The following is a 21,581-nucleotide window of genomic DNA, read 5'->3' as shown; positions in this document are numbered from 1 at the left end:
TCAAAACGTCATAATTTCTAGTATCGCCACTATGCGAAACAGTTAAAATTCAAGCAAGTGTTGCAATGTTTGTATCTAAAAATGTGTCGATCTGTTTTTTATATTTTTTTAATGTCCAAATTTTCCAATTTTTCCATTTTGCCCATCATCGTTTATTCCCATCAAAAAACCCTAGATTTTCCGCAGGCACATCTCTAATATTGGAGAAACAATTTTAACCACGCTAATAAAATGTTCGATATTACCCCATAGAAATAGTTTGACGTTTGTTTGCTGTATGGCAACATTGCTTCATCTGTAACCTAAGACATAATACATATAAAAGCAAAAAAATGCAAAAAGTATATCAAATTATGCGGACGTTAAAAATATTTAAAAAGAAAAGAATCGATCCGTTCGATTATAAGAGTATGGGTGAAAGAGAAAATGATATTTCTCCTATATTTAGCGTTTTTATGCTTGTACGTATTTTTCAATATTATTGTTTATTTATATGTTTATGTGTGATTTAAAGTCAAACATTTACAGTCCATACCCATCTCGACGTTCGGATTGGGTTGCTGGCAAGTACAGCGGCGTCAATGGAAATTGAATTTAATAAAAACTATAGAAGAAAGCATAAAAAGTGATCCTGTGGCATTGCCGGACGAGTAAGTTAATTATGGTAAAGTATCTCGACAAATTGTGGATTGAAATCGTGCTTATGATTTTAGTTTGAAAGATTTGGATCACATGGATTACAGACCTGTAAAAGTTAAGGGTCATTTTGTACATGAAGATGAGTTTATAATTGGACCTCGTGCTTTACTACATGGCGGAGACTCAGTTTCCAAATCTTCGTTGTATTCGGATCCGAAGACTAATCAAGGATTTCTAGTGATAACACCATTCCAACTGCATGATAGAGAGTAAGCTATAACATTGTTATCCTTTTGTTGGTTTATTTTTTATTTTCTGAATCCTCATAAGATCTTGTACTATTGCATATAATTTTTAGAGATAGAATTTTAATAAACCGAGGATGGGTGTCTAAACCATACAAAAATCCCAATATGAGGGAGCAAAGTCTCATCAAAAACGAAGTGGAACTCGTCGGCATCGTAAGAAGCTGCGAAAAAAGACCTCAGTTCATGCCGAAAAATAATCCAGCTAAAGGCGCTTGGTTTTACAGGTATTGTTCTTATACGATTAATAATAAATACTTGATAATTAAATATTTAAATAATGTGTTACAATTTCAGAGACGTCGATCAGATGGCAAGTATAGTGAATTGTACTCCAATTTGGTTAGATGCATGTGGAACCAATTCTACTGCAGTAGGCTGGCCGATACCCAATCAAACGAGAATTAACTTCAGAAACGAGCATGCAGCTTACATCTTAACTTGGTTCAGTCTTAGCGGCATCACATCCTGGATGTGGATCAGACAATGCATTCAAAAGTTACCTTTGTTGTAATTTATTTCTTTGTTTATAGTGATTTATTTTTTGTTAGTAATATTTAATTAATAAAATCGTTTGTATTGTAGTATTGTGTTTAATTTCCAATCCAATATATTTTTCTTATTAAATCCATTGCAGTCCAATTTATTTAATTACAACAAAAACAGCTTCTGTAACCGTTCCAGATGTTGGGACCACTACCTGAAAAAATAACACTCAATAATGCAATGACAAAAGAAACGATGTTTCGCTCTATCCTTGTAAATAGTATTTAGTTATTTGTTCATTATTGTAATTCACACAACGTCAAAGGGTTAACCTGCAAGAAGATAATGACATATTAACACAATAGACTCAAACTGACTCAGACTAAAAAACCCTTAAGGTTAAGCCCTCGTAATGTCGAGAGAAAAACAATGCTTTTGGACATAAAGGAATGCATAGACAAGGTGGCAAAGCACGCTCATTTATCACGTCATTATTACCATTGTAATGAACAGAGAATCTTTTATGCATTATGGATTGAACAAACAATACGCCATCGGGCGACAGAAAAAACACCATTGTTATTACCCTTTGGAATGTGTCAATCTAGCAAATTTCACTCTTTCTTTGCGTGGACATACTTCGTTGGTCAATTATACAAGGGCAACAACTGGTTGAATAATCTCTGCATTGCTGCAATTTGCCAGAGACGTTCTAAATCAACGGTACAAAAGGTCTGACTTCAGAAGAGACAAGCTAGACGGGCAGGGGACGACGAGACGAATTAGTGATACAGTTCAGTTCGGCGACGAGACGACACTCCTGCAACTAGAGAAAATCCTAGGAGTCAAGACGAGCAACAAGAGACCTCAGAGGACATCATTCCTCCGCCAGCTTCTCCACCAGCACTTGGAACAAATAATAAACAACACTCCAATATTTCGCTTCGATATATGTACTATAACTGAATATTTCTGACTCCAAAATCACACCCTTTCGACCTCAAAACCCGAAAGAAGTATCCCTAAGTAACTAACAAAATAAAATACTGGAAATTTTATCAGCAAGTCACTCAAAAATGCTTCAGAAAATAGAAATTATTTTAGGCGTGACATACATGCCTTTGAACTTCTAAGGGTTAATATAACAATAATTTTGTATATGTTTATTCTCTATGGCCACTGGCTATACTGTTATATTATTTTTTCTATAATAAAGCCCATGGAATTCATATACATTATTCAAATTTTATGATAAATAGGCATAGTAATCCTTGAGTAGAGTGGTCCGAGAAGGACAACGTTGAAAATCATTAGAAAAAAATGTATATCGGCAGCTATCGTTTTCTTTAGTGGAGTTGCAAGACAATTAATAACACTGTCTTGAATTTAGTGATTTAAATACCTGACAGACCCATGTGGCATGGTAACAACTTGTTTAACATCATCATATTTAGAGAAAAACTAAACTTCAGTTAAAAATTTGCCATTATAAATATCCTCCAACGTTTCACGATATCCACGAAAAGCTGAACTAGTTTTCGAAAGAGCTAACGTTATATTGACAAGCCTTGCTAAAGCTTGTACCCAAAACATGATTCATGTCAAGACATGTTTGTCGATTGTTTTATTATTTTTCCAATTTTATAAATACATTGCGATTTACTTTCCTCATACATTTTAATTTTTTGGAAAGACCACACCAATCTTCAACTCTTTGTTTACACCAATTAATATTCTTTTCGTTAGAGAATAACCAACAAGGTTCGCAATATACAACATCAAATATATGAGAGTAACAAAGCCACAATCTTTCTATATTTTGTAATAATTTTATAAAATTCTTCTGAAAATCGAAGGTTTTCAGAAGAATTTTATAAAATCTTTAGCTGAAAGACATTTTTATGTATTTATTAACACTGCAGACTTTTTTTAAATTTTAATGTTAGATTATTAATCAGATTTTTTGCTAAATGTTTAGTAAAAAAATAATATTTTTTCTTGTTTTCTTTTATTTTAATATGAAACACAAAATGACATTTGTAGTATTTATATAAACTATCAATATACTTAAATTTATTTTATAATCTTATTTTTTATCAAATTGTAGCTAATAACAAATTGTTAACATAAATATGATTATAATCCAATAGCATATATAGTAATGTATATATATTATATAATAAATATGTTTGTAAAATGATTTATATTATTGAAATAAATATATTTAAAATATATATATATATATATATATATATATATATATATATATATATATATATATATATATATATATATATATATATATATATATATGATACATACTCATACAAAAGGAAAACTACAAGAAGATGTAATTATAAAAATTGTACATTATAAAAACATATACAATAATAATTGTAATTATAATAAAATGAAAAATATAAGTATTATATAAAAAAGTAAAAAAATACATAATTAACTAAGTAATTTTTGAACACTTGCTTTTTAATTAAACACTAATACTTGACAAATTTAATCGACACCAACAACAATTTCTGTTTCATTTTTTATTAACCCATTTGTTGGTAGAAGACTTGATTCATCATTTACCACTTTTTTTGGTGACGTTTTTTCGATCTCAGCATTTTCTTCTTGTTTTTCAACCTTATCGTTGTCCAATGGATCACTACTGAATTTTTCCATTTTAACGACTACTACCTTTTTAATGTCTTTAGAAATCAGCTCTTTCTCCGTATCGAAAATATCTTTTAAATCTGATGCTTCAAGTGATGAATCATTATTTAATTTTTTCACTTTTTCAAGCTTGATTTTCTTAATTATTTTATGTTCGATTTTGGGTTTCTTCATAACAGTAGTAGTATTTTTAACTAATGATCGCTTTTTCGCAACTCCATCACATTGCTTTTTAAAAATTGATTTAACACTCATCACTTGCTTTCTACAAATAGTCCAATCTGTGATTTCTGAAGTATTCATCGTCGGGTTTTCGCTGTCGCAATAATCGGGAATTTTCTGTTCCAAGTTCTTCATAATATGATCTATTACGTCATCGACGTACGTGTTTATAATTAAATCGGCCTTATTATCCTAAAATTGATTACATTTATTAAAATGAAAATAATCACATATAAAAAGTTACTCATAATTAGAACATACATGTTTCGTTGGTTGTAAATTACATATTACTAACTTCCCTCCGTATCTTAAAGTATTTAGAGGTAAAATACCACTAGGAACGATTTGTAATGTTGTGCCTAAGCAAATGCTCAAATCAGCAATACTAAAAACATTAATATATTTAATTTATAAACAAATCATCCAAATAATAATAATTATGAACCTTGAATGCATATCAGCCATATCCAGATCATCGTCGGGTAAACTATGTTCCCAATCCAAGATAACATCGTGAATTTTTCCCCTACATTTTCTCCCTGACATCCTTTCCCCGTAACATTGCTTTCCTAAATATTTTTGGCCAACTGTCGTAGACGGTGATGTTCGTACAAATTGTCTATAAATAAAATACATAATAAGATTTATAGATCAAATAAAAATTACACCAATTAACATAAAAATCATACTTTTTACAAATATTGCATTGCTCTACGAACATATTCCCGTGCAACTCTGCCAAATTGGACCGTTTTAAACCAGACTTCAAATGTAATCCATCGATGTTCTGACTGATGATATATTTCACCATGTTTTCATCTACAAGCCGTTTCAAAGCCATGTGTGTCTTTGTAGGTTTAGCTTCGGCGAATGAAACGCTTACTTCAGGCTTTAAACCTTTTTTTTCCAATGTCCACACACCGTTTGGACCTCTAAAAATTCACGAATACAAATCATTCCGTTACTCAATCACCAATCTATTATATATAATTACTAATCTAACACACCTGAAATCTGGTATTCCGGCTGATGTGCTGATTCCGGCACCAGTATGCACGACGATATGTTTCGCTTCTTTTATCATTTGAGTGAGTAACAAGCATTTTTCAACAACTTTTTTGGGAGAATCAAATTTCTAAAAATAAAAATAATATGTCTAAAAACATTTTACAAAAAGTTATACATATTTACATATTATTAGATAAATACCTCAGGTAAACCAAGTAATCCTTTATGATTATAAGGCGAAAGACCGTCGGCATAATCGCAAGACATGTTGTCAAACAATTATCTTTTTTAATATTTAGAGCATAACAAAACTTTTTATGACCATGAAAGAATTATAATATATTTTATATTTTTTAAACGTGCGTATATTTTACTATTATTTAGGCAAAAATAAATAATAAAAATGTATTAAAAAATATTTTTTTTGCACACTTATCTCATTACCTAACTGTAAATATAAACCATTCTAATTTGCAGATCATGAGTATAAAAAGTAACTATCCTATATATGTAAATTTTATTTTATTATCGATTATTTATATAAGTCTATGTAGCAACGTGGTAGTAGTTAAAGAGCAGATAAGAGTAGGTAAACTTTAAACTTTTTATTTGTTCCATACAGTAACAATTAGTCATTATCAACCCCCTTCCTTTCTTTTAAGTTTATAGATCCATTTCACATTAATGCTATTCTTCCGATATCTTAAGTAAATAATTAGTTATTTGTTAAAATGTGTATCCTGATGAAGCTAATGATTTATTACTATATTTGGTATTAAGCGTTAAAGTAGTAAAATTCAAGCGACTCCAAAAAGACTGCTCATTAAATATAGCAAAATTATTTTTATTATAAACAATGAATAATGTTAAGATTCCTCAAGCCCTGAAATTATTTATTCAATAATTTAAAAACCCATTAAATTAATAAATTCGTAATAAGTTGAGCTAGATAAATAATTCACATGCCCAGATCCAAAATTATATTTTTTTAAATGATTTTTAAGGAATTCATCGATCTAACTATTTTATACGTGTCATAAAATAACCTTTTCTATAAAAGTCCACACCTTAGATATATCCCCGTAACGCCAAACCCAAAAAACTATTTTTAATGTTAACATTAAGAAAAAAATATCTTTCGAGTGCTCATATTCTTTTATTAACGCGCAATTTAAAATTTTATAAATTTAGTATTACTGCGTAAAAAATAAACACATTTACTAGTTTCTAAAAAAATTAACAATTCGCGAAATGTTTTAATACTGTTAACCTTTCAACTAAAATTGTCTTATTTCTGTCTTTATATTAACATTATAGTGACGGTGATAATAATTAAATAATACTCTACCATTATATCAGATACAACATCTGGCCATAAAGCTATATCTTTATGAAAATCCAATCGTATTTCATTGTTGCCTTCAATCTCATCTACAGGTTGTGTTATGTGTCACTCTCCTTATGCATTATCTTTTGAGCCTGAATAGTATAAGATTTGATATATACGAGGTCAACGAACTTATTTAAATCGAACGTATTACAAATGTAAACGTATTTATTAACATTATATTTTTACAACACAGATTTGCTCTTTTATAAATGTATCGGCTGTGTTTAACAGTATATATTTATTTAATTAATTTATTTAGCTTAATAGATATTTTTAACTAAAATTATCATATTAATGCAAACTGTTTACGATCGAAATTATATTTTAGATATATTAGTATTGCAACAGTGTTGTCACAATGTGTGCTATATGAGGTCAATGAAATTGATATTTATCGAACGAATATGTATTTATTAATATTATATTTTTATGTAGTGTCTATACACTAGTTGAATTTAATTGTATTAGTGAATTATCGCATATGTATGTGTACCAAGAAACCGTATAAAATACAGTTGTATCGAACGCTGAAGTTAGTATAGTTTTGATTCTCAAAGATTTAGATTAACCGTAAGATTATTAAGGAGAGGAGCAGGCATAGGACCAACGGAAGGTTAACCTAAGTCATCTCTAATGGTTGGGTAAGGGAATTTGCAGTTAGGTAATTCTGCTAAGCTGTCTCGAGCTTATTTACCTACGACCCTTTTCAAACGGTATTTTCATATTTGTAAATTATGTATAACCTTATAAAATATAATTAATCGACGTTTTTTATAATATAATATATTATACATTTTACTTGCAAAAGTGTGTTTTCTTTGTTTTTAATCCTTCAATAGCTAAAGTTAAAAACATTAAATTGTTAGCGAAGCAGAAATATTTACAGTTGTTTTTTAATGTAATTCTATTAGTTGTTCTTCGAAATTTTCTTTTTTTCTTGCACCTTGGTTATTTTTCACACATTGTTCGATAATTATTTTTGAAAAAATGCATTTAAGCATTTTATTTAATTAGGCGAGATTTTTTCTATTTTCTTCCCTTATTTTCATTTAACAGCTCCCTGTGCGTATGTTTGCTTCAAGTATTAAAATATTGAAAATAATATACCGTTCGCCCGTATCCGAATGAGTAATCCGCCTATGATATATAGTAATTTAAATATTTTGGCATTTTCTATCCACTTTTGGACAACCTTGAAACTCAAAGTTTTTAAAACTTTTAATGTTTCAGTGATTTTTTTTAAATAAGCATTGTTAAATTCTTCCATTTGAAAAATGTTTAAATTTACACAAATATTAATATGGTAAAAAATGCACAACTTTACAAAAAATCTGCACGTAGCTTTCGCAACAAATATTTTATTTAAATCAACGATTTTTAACCGTCGTTTTGTGGGTTAAGCATATTTTGTCACCGAATGAAGACGAAAGTCGTACATTCGCATGCATTCTCAGAATTGCGTATGTACATGAATGCGTAAAAGCCCCATTGATTTTCATTATCGTCTGCGAGACTTAGAGGAAACAATAAATCAAACCAAGCTCAAATTTACAAATAAGTGTAAATATAGAACTTCTCGGAAATGTAATGCATTTAATAAAATATCGAACGCTTTTTATATAGAAAATTATTCAAGTTTCATGGATTGCTATAAAAAATATGATAATTTATCAAAAAAAAATATTTTTCAAAAATGCTAGGGTCGCTGTCTAACTATCCGTTAATTCAGCAACTATGGAAGTGTAGTTTATTTTTTAATTTTAATTATACATGCGTGTTTCAGTCGTGAATCGGATCTGTTTTGTCTATTGAATCGTATTTTTTTAAAATCTACTAATGATGTATGAGTATATTTTTGGAACAAATCCCTCGGCTTAGCTACATAAAATTTTTTTTTTAATTGTTAATATTTTGCTTGAAATTGATCAAAACTGCACTTTTGTTCAATTTCTAATTGTTTGCTGATAATATATTCATTATTTGACGTTTTTTATTTATTTTTACAAGAAAATATTTTTTAATGTTGGCCAACTTGGCTGTCGATCGCAAATCGCCATGATGCGGCTATGGCCGCCAACGGTTGTGTCAATGGAACAGGTGATCTGTTTGAATTAAAAACGCCATAAGCTATCGTTACAATGCTCAATAAACATCATTATTTAACCATACTAATCGTTTCCCATCAAAAGTAATTCAAAAACATTACCATCGATGTAAAATCTGACATTTGATCCACCGCTGGTTAATCCTTGAAATAGGAAATACATTTTAGCTCATTTGATGACTTAAACTCTAACATTTTAGATGAAATGGAGCCTGAGGTCGAAGAAACGAAATCAACGAACACTAACAACGAAAGTAAATCACGTTTCTTTACTACTATTTCTAGATGATTCGTACATTTTATATCACGCTGCTTTAATTACCTTCCAGCAAATAAACAAATAGAAAATTTAGTACAAAGAATACCTAGGCTATTAGACATATTCGACCTGCATAGTATAATTGGCGAAGGCTCATACGGTTCGGTGTTTCTGGCTTCGTTGAAAAGCGATTCCCTCCTGTCAGACAATCAAAAGAAATTCTTTGCAATAAAATACTTGATACCCATATCGCATCCTAATCGGATAGAACAAGAATTGAACTGCTTAAAAACTATCGGGTAAGTTATATATTATTTCATTTGTGTTATAATGTTATTAATTCATTTTACTTGTATTACAGAGGCTGTGATAATGTTGTTGGCGTCGATTTGTGTATCAGGCAAAACGACGCCGTTGTTTTTATTATGCCATATTTATCTCATATCAAATTTTCTGTGAGTATCGTTTTTTTATGTCAAGCTATCGTCGTAATACAAAATATAATTTATATTTATTTTTTACAGGAATACTTCCAATATATGGATCAATTAGAGATTAAATTGTATATAAAAAATCTTCTTCTGGCGCTAAGAAGAGTTCATCAATTCAATGTGATTCATAGAGATATAAAACCTAGTAATTTTTTATATGATAGAATTAACAGAAGGTGATTATTTATTTATTATATTTTATACATCAACAAATTTACGTTACAAACCTTTAATTATAAAAAAATCATAACAATCATAAAATTACACTAGTTTATAGTGACTTTGATCTATGACATTTTACATTTCTCATGTAAAATCGTACGCCGAATCCGAAAATGAAGTAAAAAATTAAGAACGAAGAACCGATTTTAATTGTTTTGTGAATTACGCAAAGAAAAAAACGTTAGTACCGGTTTCTTTAATTAAAGAAAATGTAACTAATTTTTTTTTATTATACACGGTGCAATCATTTTTTTTTAATTTTGCTAAAAACGTTAATAAATCCCTAAATAGTCTCTAAAATGATAACAAAGGCCTGCGAAAAACTACTTTTTGAAATTTGTTTTAGTTTTGTTGATTTTTATGCAATATTTAGTACTTATTCTAAAAATGCCATCCATTTTTCTGTCAAATTTAATTGCTTTCCTCGCCTCTTTCTCATTTTTTTTCATTTTTGTTTCGAAGTTTTCATCAGGTACAACCAAAATGCCTTCCTTCAACTTTGCCTTTGACAATCTAGCGAATCGGTCACAGAGATACTTGAAACATTCTCTTTATTTTGGCAAAGCTTTAACAAATAGTTTCATCAGGCCCAGTTTAATGTGAAGTGATGGAAGTAGACTTTTTTTCGGATCAATAAAGCATTCTCTCTTAATGTTTTTGATTCCAGGCTGTAATGTATTTCCGATAAGCCATACTTGCCATACTAAAAAAAATCCTAATGGTTAATTTGATGTGCAGCGTAAGAATTTGTAATGTTTTGTAACAAACTACTATATTGTTTAAAAATTCCAAGCCTTGTTCATGAAAATGTTTTTTTTTTAATCTTCCTGGGATGTATACTCAGTGTACATGTAAAAATGTGCAAAAAATATTCAGTTCAAATTGAAAAAACACAAATATTACGAAATATCTGCTACAATAATATTCAAAGTCGAAACAATTCAACAAATTGTAACAATAATTGTAATGTAAGTGCTGAAAATGAGTAAATGCCTTGAACATCGCATTTATTCTGTATAAATGCAGAAAATATTTATTTACAATAACCTCTGTACACGAACATCATTCCAAAGCAAAAGCGGAGCAAACAATTTAACTGGCTGATGTTTGACTGTATTGATGAATCGGTATCTGATTTTGTGGACAAAATATTTATTTTTCTTACTTTCGATAATTATCGAACGTAAGTGTCGGGTCCAACAAAAACTCCCTCCTTCAACTTTGCCTCTGACAAACTAGGGAATTGTTCACAGATGAATACCTAAAACATTCTCCTTCTTTTGGCAAAGCTTTGACAAATTGTTTCATCAAAGTGGAAGTAAAAGTTTTTTCGAATCAATAAGGCATTCTCTATCAATGTTTTTGCTTCCAGGCTGTAATGTATTTCTGATTGGCCATATTTTCTTGATGTAATGCTGCTCTCTGGAACGGCTGTCCCATTCACCCAGAAAAAATGGGAATTTGGTGTAACCATTGCTGAACAAATATCGTCGATATTACCTTTTAAGTCGCCACAAATTGACCATTTATGATTTGGATTTGAAAGTTTGTTAAGATTTCGTAGCATTCTTTTAATTGAACTGAATATCCCACAGGCAAAGATTCATACTATGTATCATAAAAGTACTGCTTTCAATCTGAATAAATAAAAAGCCTCCAATCGTCAGGCTTGTATTCAATTTTGAAAGCTACCATGAGTCCGGGAACATTTTGAAAAAATCACCTTCTTGGGAAAAAAAGGAACAAACTGTTTTTCTCTACTTTGAAACCAATAAAAAGACGTAGCATGTGCTAACAAATTTTTTCCTTCAATCTGGAACCTAAAGCTCTGCAGATTCCTTAGAAAGATCTAAGTCTCTGACTGAATCATTTAACTCGGACTGGGTGAAAAGTTTTGATCATTGCTGCCAGAATGAATCACTACTATCGTCATCGCTGTATGTTTGATGCAGTGTTTCGATATTGTCTAAAATATTTTCTAGTAGATCTGGAGGGGAAGGAATAGGTATTTCAGGTCCATGTTTTGTATGGGTAGGGCGGTTAACTGATGATTATTGCGGATGTATAGTTTTTTCTTTAATTCTCTGTTGTAATCTGACAGGTGTAAGCCCAATGCAAATCGGTACCAACTAAGTCAATCAGACATAATAAATACCTACAAGGAAGTGAGAGTAAATAAAGTTCACCGCTGTCACACTTGGTGTATTGGTTCAAATATTTCCCCTTATTTGAGACTATTAGTCTTCAATAAAATCCTATTTTAAATCAATCGTAGTTCACTATAATTGTTCACGCATAGTTAGAGATTCAATACAAATACTTGATGCTCGAATGATGTGAGCTATTGAACACTTAACTTGCTCGAATGCTCTTAACACTTTGGCTGACACATTTTAGATGCTCATTTGAGTTTGCATGGGACATGCCTGCTCTTGCAGATGAGTGTATTGACTCACCCATATTCAAATTCGAATTTAATGTCCTATTACAATCACTTTGCCAGTTGCTGTGTCCCATAGAAAAAAAATCCCGTAGGAACAGTTAATAAGAAAATTAAAAAAATGTGAATATATTTGGTTACGTTACCAGAGATGTTTTATGTATAACAATTAAACATCACCCAAAACTAATTAAAGTAATAAATAGGTATGGAAATCCTAAAACTAAGCCAATCGAAATTGCAGAATACACTTAAGTCGATAGAGCGGATCAGCCAATATCGTATTATTCCTCCTCAAAAACCATTAGATGGTACAAAGAAATATTTAACATGTATTTGATTTTTGGATATTATTTCGCATAAAAAAGCCCTCAAATATAAGGTTTTTGACATTTTTTGCAAGTTTTAGTGTATTCATACATTTTCAAGTGTCCACGAAAGTGTTAAGGATTTTATACAATAAAATACAGACTCAAAATTCATTAAAAATAATTGGATTGAAACGGCTCATACGTTTTTTTTAGTTTTTTAGACCACTTATTACTGTATTAAAACAGATTTAAGAACATATTGAAAGAATTATCACGTCTTCCAGTCTATATTATAGACTTTGAATAATACCCAGAATTATTTACCGTCTTTAAATATTATTTTTATTTGTTTGAGTCTCATGTTATGATCTACTCTATTTACAATATGCGCATTTGTTATATTTAAAAAATATGTTTTGTAGTATTATTAGCAATAGTTAAAATCATAGTTTAAGTTTGACATTATAGGTACACGAGATTCTTCGTTTCGTGACACTTATCGTTTAAAAGAGGGAGAGGAGGACGAAAATTTGTCTGTATTGCAATGTTAAGATTCTGTTTGTTTAATCTCATATATTGTCCTAAATCAGGAACGTCATTTAGGGGCACGGTGAGGACATTTGTCCCACCCTCGAATTTGTCCAGAAAAATGCAAGTCATTTAATTAAAAGCTGAAGTGAAGTACTTGATTCTAAATCAGAAATTCTCGGGTTATCTCTCAAAAAAATCTAAAAAAACAGTCAAATTTATACCGAAACTGTTTTTAAATATTTCATTTCAGTGAAATCATATCGGAATACATTTTCACCAGTAGATATATATTTTTACCAGTAAAAATATAATGTATCTGGCAAGTGCCAATAAAATTATATGATTTCAACTTTTCAATACATTTAAATACTTATCATTAATTGCGAATAAAATAAACATGCGATTTATAAATGTTACAGTGAATGCGTATTTTTCAGTGAACTTATATTTTCACTAGTGAAATCCAAATACATTTTACCAGTAGATACATATGTTCACTAGCGAAAATATAATTTAATTGATAGGCGCTAGTTAAATTATACGCTGCTCTAAAATGTCTATGAAACATGCATAACCTCCATTTGCTGTTCAAACCAAATCTAACCTAATGAAACTTCTAAAACTAATTTAACTGATAGGCGCTAGTAATTATATGCTGCTTTAAAATATATGAAACGCAATTTGACAGTTGAGAAACGTCCATTTGCTGTTCAAACCCAAACCTAACCTGATTAAAGCTCTAAAACTAATTATAGTTTTAGAACTTTCATAAGGTCAAGTCCAAAATACAAACAAAGCCAACTCATCTCTCAGGGGAAAATAAGCGGAAGAAGAAGTACAGACATATGTCACATCTCGCATTGCTCCATAGTTTGTCTGCACTTGGATATTACACTATATTTAAAAAATATGATAGATATCCCTACTCAATATTGATTGAGAGTATTGGTTGAAGTATATTCAAACCGAATTATGGTCAATAGGAGGGCGCAAAAACAATTATCACTTCTCAGAAATAAAAAATTCACGCCAAAAGCAATAAAATCGTGTCGATGCCATTGCAGTTGGCCTGCGATGGCACGACTTATTGCTTTTGATGTAGATTTTGACTTCTGAGAAGTGATAATTGTTTTTTGCGCCCTTCTATTGGTCAAAATTCGGTTTATATATGCTTCATTCGATTCTCACTCATTGTAAGTCGTAATAATATTATGAAAAGTCTGATTATGTAATATTTACAAATTAAAATTCTATTACGTTGACAAAATTATGGCCGATCCGGAATCATTCTCTTTATTAAAAGAAGAATAAATTGAAATAATTTTTTTGGTTTGGCTTATTAGTTATTTTATTAACTTATATACATATATAAATATTTTAATATTAGTTGAAACATTTTCGCTAATTCTACTTCAGATTGTCAATGTTTTCTCGACTTCTCCAAAAATATTTTTCATTCAAACAATTAATTCGCTTCAAACTCAGCATTGACTCCTTAAATAAACAGCAGCAACTGAGTAGTATCAATAACGTATGCTATCCAATCATTTGCCTTGTTATTTAATTGGCTATTGATGTTGCTCCCAATGTCCTCAATTCTTCAAGCAACTGAACGTATTTCTTCAGTTATACTCAAACATGATTAAATTAACTTACCATCGACAACCGAGCTACTCGTAAACTGCAGCTTAATTTCCGTGAAACGCATTGTGATGAAATATTCCGTTATAATATTGTGTCATGGCCCAAAGATATTTTATCAGTTTAATTTAAAAAAATTACTTACATTTTTCCTTATATTCTGAAATATTTTAATTGAGTATCACTTTTATTTTATTTGTTGATCTCATCCTTACTACATTGCTGAAATTGATAAAAAAAAACATTATTGACTATTTTTTCTAAAAGATAAGGGGCAGTCGAAATTTTTTACCTGTTAGCATCCGGCTAACACGCACATGACAAGTGCAGGTCTATTGAACATTTAAAATTTGAGATCAACTATTGTTCTCGACAAGAAATATTCGGGATTAAATTAAATTGTATTCCCAATTCGTAACTAATTTTGCTATGTGAATTAGAAATTATATTATTAAAAATAAATTACTTATTTATAAGCTTTCCCAGTTTGAGAAATATAAACACGAGCTTCCAATAAAACTACAAACCCAGCCAAATATTTCATTAAGAATCCTGCCAAATGCTTTCAAGGTTTGAGTTACACTGTTACTTAAAAATACATATAAAATACATAACAAATTATATAAAAACACAGCGAGAGAATTTAATCGCAAAAAAAATATGTTCATATCGAATTTATATGAGGATTAAATTATTATTCTTAAAGGAAAGAATAATATTTTGATGTAAATAATAAATAAATAAAGCAAAAAATAAACTTTAAAACGATTGTTTGGCAATACAATAAACACATAAATAGTGTGATGCTTTAGTTACAATCATTAAGTATGTATCGCGTCACTTTTTCTGAACAATAGTTCATTGTATAAAACGCATGTTTTTGAAACTGCATAAATTTTTTAAATGGGCAAAATGGAATAAAAAAAATCTATTTGCCTTGATGGTGTCTTAAAATTATCAAATTATAAAATTAAGAATACGAATAAATCTGGACTAATATAATAAATATGTATATAATTCCTAGCTTATGATAAATGTTTTAAAATATTCAGGTACTATCAATTTCTTATAATTTAATTACACTCAATTGGATGAATTCTTATTTATCTACCCTTGACATTTCAAGAATATATTCGTTGAATAATTAGTATCGTACAGAGTTTTCCTATGATCTTTAAAATTAATTTAAAAAAAGAAAAGGGCATACCCGTTTGACGAGAACTTTTATAATATCGGAGTACCTTTCACATACACTTTTTAAGCCGTTTGCAAATTTGAGTGAGGCAAACAGAGCGTTGTCGCCCAGACACTACGGTAATCTTGTACAATGTACGCTGATTGAGCAATCATTGAATTATATTTTAATCAATTGACAAGTGGAAGTTAAAGCATCCAAAACAAAATGCAACAATGTATTGGCTCATGCAGAAGAATGCACGAAGGATTTTTTTGCTTTTAAATTTTTCCTCCTTATTCTCTAAATACAGCTTCAGTCTGTTCCCTAAAGCGAAAAATATAAATAGAATTACATTGTAAAATCAGATTTTTTTATAGGTTCTTAGAGTAGTTCTACTTTCGAAACCGTCAAGTTCTCTATATTCCATCCATGAAATTAATTATTATTGATTAAAATATAATATTTTTAAACTACTTGAACATATTGTTGTATTTTATAAAAACATAATGTTTGAAATCAGACTAATCGATTATGAATTATGAGAATTTTATTGTATTTTATAAAATCAGATATCGATATTTATTATTTTACATATGTTATAACAATAACTTTCTTTTTCTTTTCTGCAGATACCTTTTAGTGGATTTTGGACTGTCACAAAAAGTTTATTACAAACCCTCCAAACCAAAGACTCAATCAAACAATATGCTACCTGCTTATAATAAGTCTACCGCCGAAAGACAAAACTTACTTAAGAAAAGAAAAATTGCCGAGCTGCTCAACAATGATGATACGATGCAAGAAATGAACGCAAAATATAGAAAATCCAACCAAAACCAATCAATTCACAACAGCATTTCGTCGCGACTGCAGAATATCAACGCTAAAATAATCACATCAGCCGTACGTTATTATAAATTTTGAGTCAATTAATATCATCTCTAATAATGCTCAAATATTTTTTTCAGGTCGCAAAAAGAATATTCACAAGCCATAAAAAAGCGACTGCTCTATTACCAGTGCCAAAGAAAGTCGATCCTAAGCAATCGGAGAAACCGTTATGCTATTGCTACGGATTGCCTTCCGTGTGCAGCGTTTGCCTCAACAGACAGCCGTACAAAGCTTCAAGATCTGGAACGCCTGGTTTCCGGCCACCGGAGGTGCTCTTGAAGTACCCCGACCAAACTACGGGTACGATTTTCAGTTTGTCCGTATTATTCTATTCTGCTTTTCACGCGTAATTCATGTGGTGTTTTATATTTATTTACAGCGGTTGACATTTGGGCTACTGGCGTAATATTTCTGTCGTTGTTATCTGGATGCTATCCGTTTTTTAGCGCCACCGACGACTTTACCGCTCTGGCCGAGCAAGTGACAATATTCAGCAGTTTAAGGTTCAAAAAAGTGGCGCACATCCTCGGTGAGTATCAATTTATCGATGGTCTTAAAAGAGAGACATCTAAACAAAGTTCATTTGAGATAATTTATTTACAAAGCATTTTTTACGATTTTATCTTTATTAGTGCGTGATTTTATACTCAATGTAAAGAAAAGGCAAATCGCTAGGAATCAATTCCTATAGCATAGTTTTGATAGTTCAAATTCCTCAGCATCATAATAGGACTACCAACCTTGTGGATTAGTTTTACTTGTGATAATTTACTTGAATTCAGGTAATTTAATAACTACTTTATTGAGTAAAATAAACGTGTTGCAACTGACATTGTAGTATATATATTTAAAATAATAACATCTCTGAGAATAGGGTTGAATTAGAACAAATAAAATAAATAAGTACTCATTTAAGAAATAAATAACGAAAAGAGCGATAAGATACTAATCTGAAAAACACAAACTAATACCCTGTGTACTTCCACATACTGGTACCACCCCTCAGGGCCACCGACTAATCACAGGGCAGAAATTTAAGAGCATGTAATGATCATGCGATAACAATGTTGTAAAAATATAGACTAAAGTAAACGTTTTTATTTTATAACTGCGGAATGATGTCACTCTCAACACTAAAATTATTATTATTATTGTTTTATTATATTGTAAATTAGGTTAGCTTTCTATTGTATTTTTCGATGGTTATAAAAAATCTTTACATTCATAGCTCACATTATTTTGAACAAATTAAATAAAAACGATTTAATAACATGTATTTATATTACCGACTGCATCAATTATTGCAGAAAATAGCAATGTTGAACAGATAAGAACTACTCTTAAGCGCACTACTTGACCCGCAGGGGTCACAAACAATACAAAAGATTACAGAATTGGGTTATTGAAAATATTAGCGCATCAACCTTGTTTATCTGATTTTGTCGGTATAAGAACTAGAATAGTTTTATCTACGTTTTCATTAATATTTTCAGGTCGAAATTTTTTGTGCAGCTACTCGAAAAGACCGATAGACCTGAGAAAACTCTGCACCCATCTGCGGTCTAAAAACTGCGGCGAACTGCCGATAGTCAACGAAACCAATGGTTGTGAATCAAATAGTCATTTAGTAGATAGTAAATTGTTGAGCGGCGTGGAGAAGCCCAGCTCCTCGGCGAAGGACCCAACTCAATCGGAACCAATCTGTGATGACTGTGCCTTAATGATCGACTCGTGCGTGTGTCTCGACTTGCAGAGAGAATTCAATTATACAGTAAGTTTCCTAAAGCATACATTGATATTTTCTACAAAGTAAATATTTTTTTATACAATCTATTTACTTTTCAGAGCAAAATTGAAGATAAACATTGGGCAGGATTCCCGGACGCCGCATTCGATCTTTTAGAGAAGCTACTGGATTTGAACCCTCACACAAGGATATCGGCCAGCAATGCTCTGAATCATCCGTACTTAGTCGATTAACGAATTATTGTTTTAACATTATTGTTCATTCTTTTTAGTGTTGTTTTTGAAATGAAATATAGATTTGTTAACGATTTTAATACATGTTTTATTTCAACAAATTATACATTAATCTCATCTTAGGCAATGCTTAATAATATTAGTAGTAAACCTGTAAAAAAATAGACTAGTTGAGCCTCGACAATTTGTACTATGGTTCTGCTCTTCAAATTCTTTAACCGTTAATCATTCTGCTGAAGGTGTGGAAAAGAGTCGTAGTCCGGTCTGTGCTGTTCGGAATATCCGGCATTTTGATGAAATAGTCGTCGAATTGAGCTACGTTTCCAAACAACGCCCAGCAGTGCTCGGTGAGTTTCTCATACAGCACTAGCTTGTGGGACGGTTTGTAATTGTTGAGAATCTGGAGGTTTTTATACAGCTTCTCCAGTATACGGAAGACGATTCTCTTATTATAACGCTGCATGTCTTCGTAAGCATCCTGGAACCCGATCGTGTTAAATACTTTTCTGTTGTAGACGCTCAGCACAGGATCGGGCAGCTCTTGAAAGACATCCCAATCGCCCGTGCATGCCTCGCAGGTACAATCGAAGTAGTAATGCTTCTTCAAATATTCTTGCCGAGTATTTTTATCGACGTCCGTGAACGGCTTCCTAAAATTGATTAATGCTGTATTAATAAATGTTTTATTTCAATAACTATTGAATATAGTACATACCAATAGCAATCGAAGATTTGTTGCCCCTTTTTAATCCTGGTCACAGAAAAGAGCACCATCTTCGTTCCGTCGCAAACTCTTCTTGTGTTTGGTGCACAAGAATGATTCAAAATCCCTATGAAGGGATACACTCCAACGCCGAACACGTCGTTGCTTATGTATTTCTTCGAAGACGTCAAAACGATCGTCTCAATATCTTTCTTATTGACAGCGTTCAATATATTACGGTACAACAGCTCACCGGTGTAATTCCACCACACATGCTTACTGCAGTACTCATCAATCCAACCGTCGAATACTTTGGTATAATACTTTAAGATATGCAATAGGACGCAAGCTCGTACCATAGCTTCTAATTTTTCTTCCGGAGTCTTATAAATCATGTTCATATCTAATGAATTGACTGAATCATAATATTGGGAGTCGTAGATGGATTCTTTGGAACTTTTCACTACAAACCCTCTTTCATACGGACGGTTTTTCAGTCCAGTCTTAATAGTTCTTTTTTCCATCAAGTCTATAGTGGGGAACTCCGTTCTGGCTTTAAGGATGGTTCTTAAGGCGATGAGATCGTCTTCTTGCGTTTTAGATTTTACTAGATAGCTCATGATAGGGCATTCTAGATTGTGATAGGATAAATCACTACATTTCTCGTCACAGAACATGACGTGATCACAGCCATCGCACGGTATCATGTTTTCGTTCAACTCCAAGCAGTTGTAGCATCTTTGCAGATAGTGCGATCTGACCAAGATGGGTACGTATGGTTTTTCAATGGCGATCGTCTCTCCTATGGTTATGTCTTTGGTGGCGAAGACTCCGCGCCCCATGGATACTGTGTTGACGAGCTTGAGTGACTCTTGCGCGCATGGTATCTTGGAATGGGATTTTTTCGGAAAGGAGAATAGTGTACTTTTTGCTTTGTCGTAATCGGTGGCTTTGCGTTTGGGGCCATTGGCGCCTATGAGGCTCCTGTATCGATCGATCAGGAGATCTTTCAACTTCTCATCTTTGATGAGTTTATAGGCTCTGTTTATGTCCGTTATGCATTTTTCATACTTGCGTTGCGTCATCAAAACTTCGGAGCGACTCGCGTAAGCCATTCCGAGCTCTTCCGATTTAGGAAACGCTGAAGCGATGGCCTTGTTGTAGTACTGAAGAGCTGCTGGATAATTTTTTTTGGACGCGTACTCATCTCCCGTGAGCCTGTCTGAAATTGACTTGCATCCAGATTTAATGGAAGGATACACAGTCGGAAAAGCGGCGCATTCTTCCAGCATGTAAGAGACGTCGTCTACCGCTGCTGCTACGTTTTGATAATCCTTCAAGCGACGCAGAACAGAATTATATTCCTGCTTCATCTCCAAATATAATATCAGGATGCTTAGAGACTCCTCCGAGTTTTTCGCCGCCATGGCATTAGTCACGTCTCGATTGTCTCACTTCGGTAGCCAGTGGCAGACTAGCAACTTACGACTGAACTTACAAAGTATGCACTTTTCACACCCCACCTCTCGGCTATCAGCTTTTGACGACGAGCCGACCGACGATATATGAAACATATATACAAACGTGTATATTTCCGCGAATCCTTCTCCTGCTTCAAGCGTGTACATAAGTCATATTATATTATGCAACGCGTCGTAAAAATCGCCCGTTCGTATACCTCCTCAAATGGACCGATTATTGTATGAGCAACTCAAGCCTGAAAATAAACAAAAATTAAAATCAACTCACAATATAACTCGCGAGAATCATATGTATAATATAAATACATAACCGACTGTAAAAATGTGTGTGTTCTCTTCGGCATACAAATCGGCACTAAGTTGTGCACAACTCTGATTATTATAATGTTTATTGAATTATCAATAAATCACGTCAAAAACTGCTTACGAGTTTGACCTCAAATCTCAGATTGCACTAACGAATAAAAGCCTCCCTTGTTTAATAATTATTATCTACTCTATGGCAAATTAACTTTAACTGTCGATAAACGTCGTTAAAATTATCTCGCACTGAATTACTTTATATTTGCATCGGATGAGTCAAAATATAAATCAGCGGTCTTCAACTCGTTAACCGAAATCATTTTT

At 31.6% G+C, this 21,581-nt stretch overlaps 4 protein-coding genes across 9 annotated transcripts; 2 read left to right on the top strand and 2 right to left on the bottom strand.

Moving 5' to 3' along the window:
• The first annotated feature begins 222 nt into the window (after nucleotides 1–222).
• Nucleotides 223–1,528, top strand: Surf1 (surfeit locus protein 1). The gene is made up of 5 exons (XM_088191498.1): nucleotides 223–461; nucleotides 529–650; nucleotides 714–908; nucleotides 998–1,171; nucleotides 1,242–1,528. Exons 1-5 carry the CDS (start codon nucleotides 333–335, stop codon nucleotides 1,456–1,458), a joined length of 837 nt encoding a protein of 278 aa, XP_088047624.1. The 5' UTR covers nucleotides 223–332; the 3' UTR covers nucleotides 1,459–1,528.
• Nucleotides 1,529–3,896: 2,368 nt separating this feature from the next.
• Nucleotides 3,897–5,640, bottom strand: Sirt6 (sirtuin 6). Its single transcript, XM_088191846.1, has 6 exons — nucleotides 5,535–5,640; nucleotides 5,333–5,460; nucleotides 5,015–5,257; nucleotides 4,771–4,944; nucleotides 4,587–4,710; nucleotides 3,897–4,517 (listed from the first exon to the last, which is right to left on the bottom strand). Exons 1-6 carry the CDS (start codon nucleotides 5,598–5,600, stop codon nucleotides 3,942–3,944), a joined length of 1,311 nt encoding a protein of 436 aa, XP_088047972.1. The 5' UTR covers nucleotides 5,601–5,640; the 3' UTR covers nucleotides 3,897–3,941.
• Nucleotides 5,641–7,255: 1,615 nt separating this feature from the next.
• On the top strand, nucleotides 7,256–18,850 carry Cdc7 (Cdc7 kinase). Of its 4 annotated transcripts, none has more exons than XM_088191845.1 (10): nucleotides 7,256–7,384; nucleotides 9,028–9,081; nucleotides 9,157–9,385; nucleotides 9,448–9,541; nucleotides 9,611–9,753; nucleotides 16,529–16,802; nucleotides 16,868–17,090; nucleotides 17,170–17,319; nucleotides 18,284–18,561; nucleotides 18,636–18,850. In XM_088191845.1, the coding sequence occupies exons 2-10, from the start codon at nucleotides 9,033–9,035 to the stop codon at nucleotides 18,768–18,770; spliced, it is 1,575 nt and encodes a 524-aa protein (XP_088047971.1). In that variant the 5' UTR covers nucleotides 7,256–7,384; nucleotides 9,028–9,032; the 3' UTR covers nucleotides 18,771–18,850. The 4 variants fall into 4 exon arrangements, with proteins under 4 accessions (XP_088047971.1, XP_088047968.1, XP_088047966.1 ...); XM_088191842.1 differs by having other exon boundaries at nucleotides 7,259–7,364; XM_088191840.1 differs by lacking the exon at nucleotides 7,256–7,384 and adding an exon at nucleotides 8,752–8,820.
• On the bottom strand, nucleotides 18,834–21,434 carry LOC148232396 (SET and MYND domain-containing protein DDB_G0273589-like). Of its 3 annotated transcripts, none has more exons than XM_088191837.1 (3): nucleotides 21,270–21,434; nucleotides 19,486–21,190; nucleotides 18,834–19,420 (listed from the first exon to the last, which is right to left on the bottom strand). In XM_088191837.1, exons 2-3 carry the CDS (start codon nucleotides 20,898–20,900, stop codon nucleotides 18,985–18,987), a joined length of 1,851 nt encoding a protein of 616 aa, XP_088047963.1. In that variant the 5' UTR covers nucleotides 20,901–21,190; nucleotides 21,270–21,434; the 3' UTR covers nucleotides 18,834–18,984. The 3 variants fall into 3 exon arrangements, with proteins under 3 accessions (XP_088047963.1, XP_088047964.1, XP_088047965.1); XM_088191838.1 differs by having other exon boundaries at nucleotides 21,261–21,311; XM_088191839.1 differs by having other exon boundaries at nucleotides 21,266–21,311.
• Between the last annotated feature and the right edge of the window lie 147 nt (nucleotides 21,435–21,581).

This window comes from Plectrocnemia conspersa, unplaced genomic scaffold, assembly GCF_051122295.1.
Source record: "Plectrocnemia conspersa isolate PC_06_02 unplaced genomic scaffold, ASM5112229v1 ptg000009l, whole genome shotgun sequence".
Lineage (NCBI taxonomy): Eukaryota > Metazoa > Arthropoda > Insecta > Trichoptera > Polycentropodidae > Plectrocnemia > Plectrocnemia conspersa.
Note: the sequence above shows the minus strand (reverse complement) of the source record. Positions and strands in the feature narration are given on the sequence as shown.

Bases quoted from the DNA above. Each gene is read 5' to 3' on its own strand.
- Surf1 (XM_088191498.1), top strand. From the start codon at position 333: ATGCAAAAAGTATATCAAATTATGCGGACGTTAAAAATATTTAAAAAG. The intron at 909-997 runs GTAAGCTATAAC...TATAATTTTTAG, and splicing joins TTCCAACTGCATGATAGAGA to AGATAGAATTTTAATAAACC. The intron at 1,172-1,241 runs GTATTGTTCTTA...TTACAATTTCAG, and splicing joins AAAGGCGCTTGGTTTTACAG to AGACGTCGATCAGATGGCAA.
- Sirt6 (XM_088191846.1), bottom strand. From the start codon at position 5,600: ATGTCTTGCGATTATGCCGACGGTCTTTCGCCTTATAATCATAAAGGA. The intron at 4,711-4,770 runs GTTCATAATTAT...TAATGTTTTTAG, and splicing joins ATGGCTGATATGCATTCAAG to TATTGCTGATTTGAGCATTT. The intron at 4,518-4,586 runs GTATGTTCTAAT...AATCAATTTTAG, and splicing joins ATTTACAACCAACGAAACAT to GATAATAAGGCCGATTTAAT.
- Cdc7 (XM_088191840.1), top strand. From the start codon at position 8,790: ATGGCCGCCAACGGTTGTGTCAATGGAACAG. The intron at 17,091-17,169 runs GTACGATTTTCA...ATTTATTTACAG, and splicing joins GTACCCCGACCAAACTACGG to CGGTTGACATTTGGGCTACT. The intron at 17,320-18,283 runs GTGAGTATCAAT...TAATATTTTCAG, and splicing joins AAAAGTGGCGCACATCCTCG to GTCGAAATTTTTTGTGCAGC.
- LOC148232396 (XM_088191837.1), bottom strand. From the start codon at position 20,900: ATGGCGGCGAAAAACTCGGAGGAGTCTCTAAGCATCCTGATATTATAT. The intron at 19,421-19,485 runs GTATGTACTATA...AATCAATTTTAG, and splicing joins CAAATCTTCGATTGCTATTG to GAAGCCGTTCACGGACGTCG.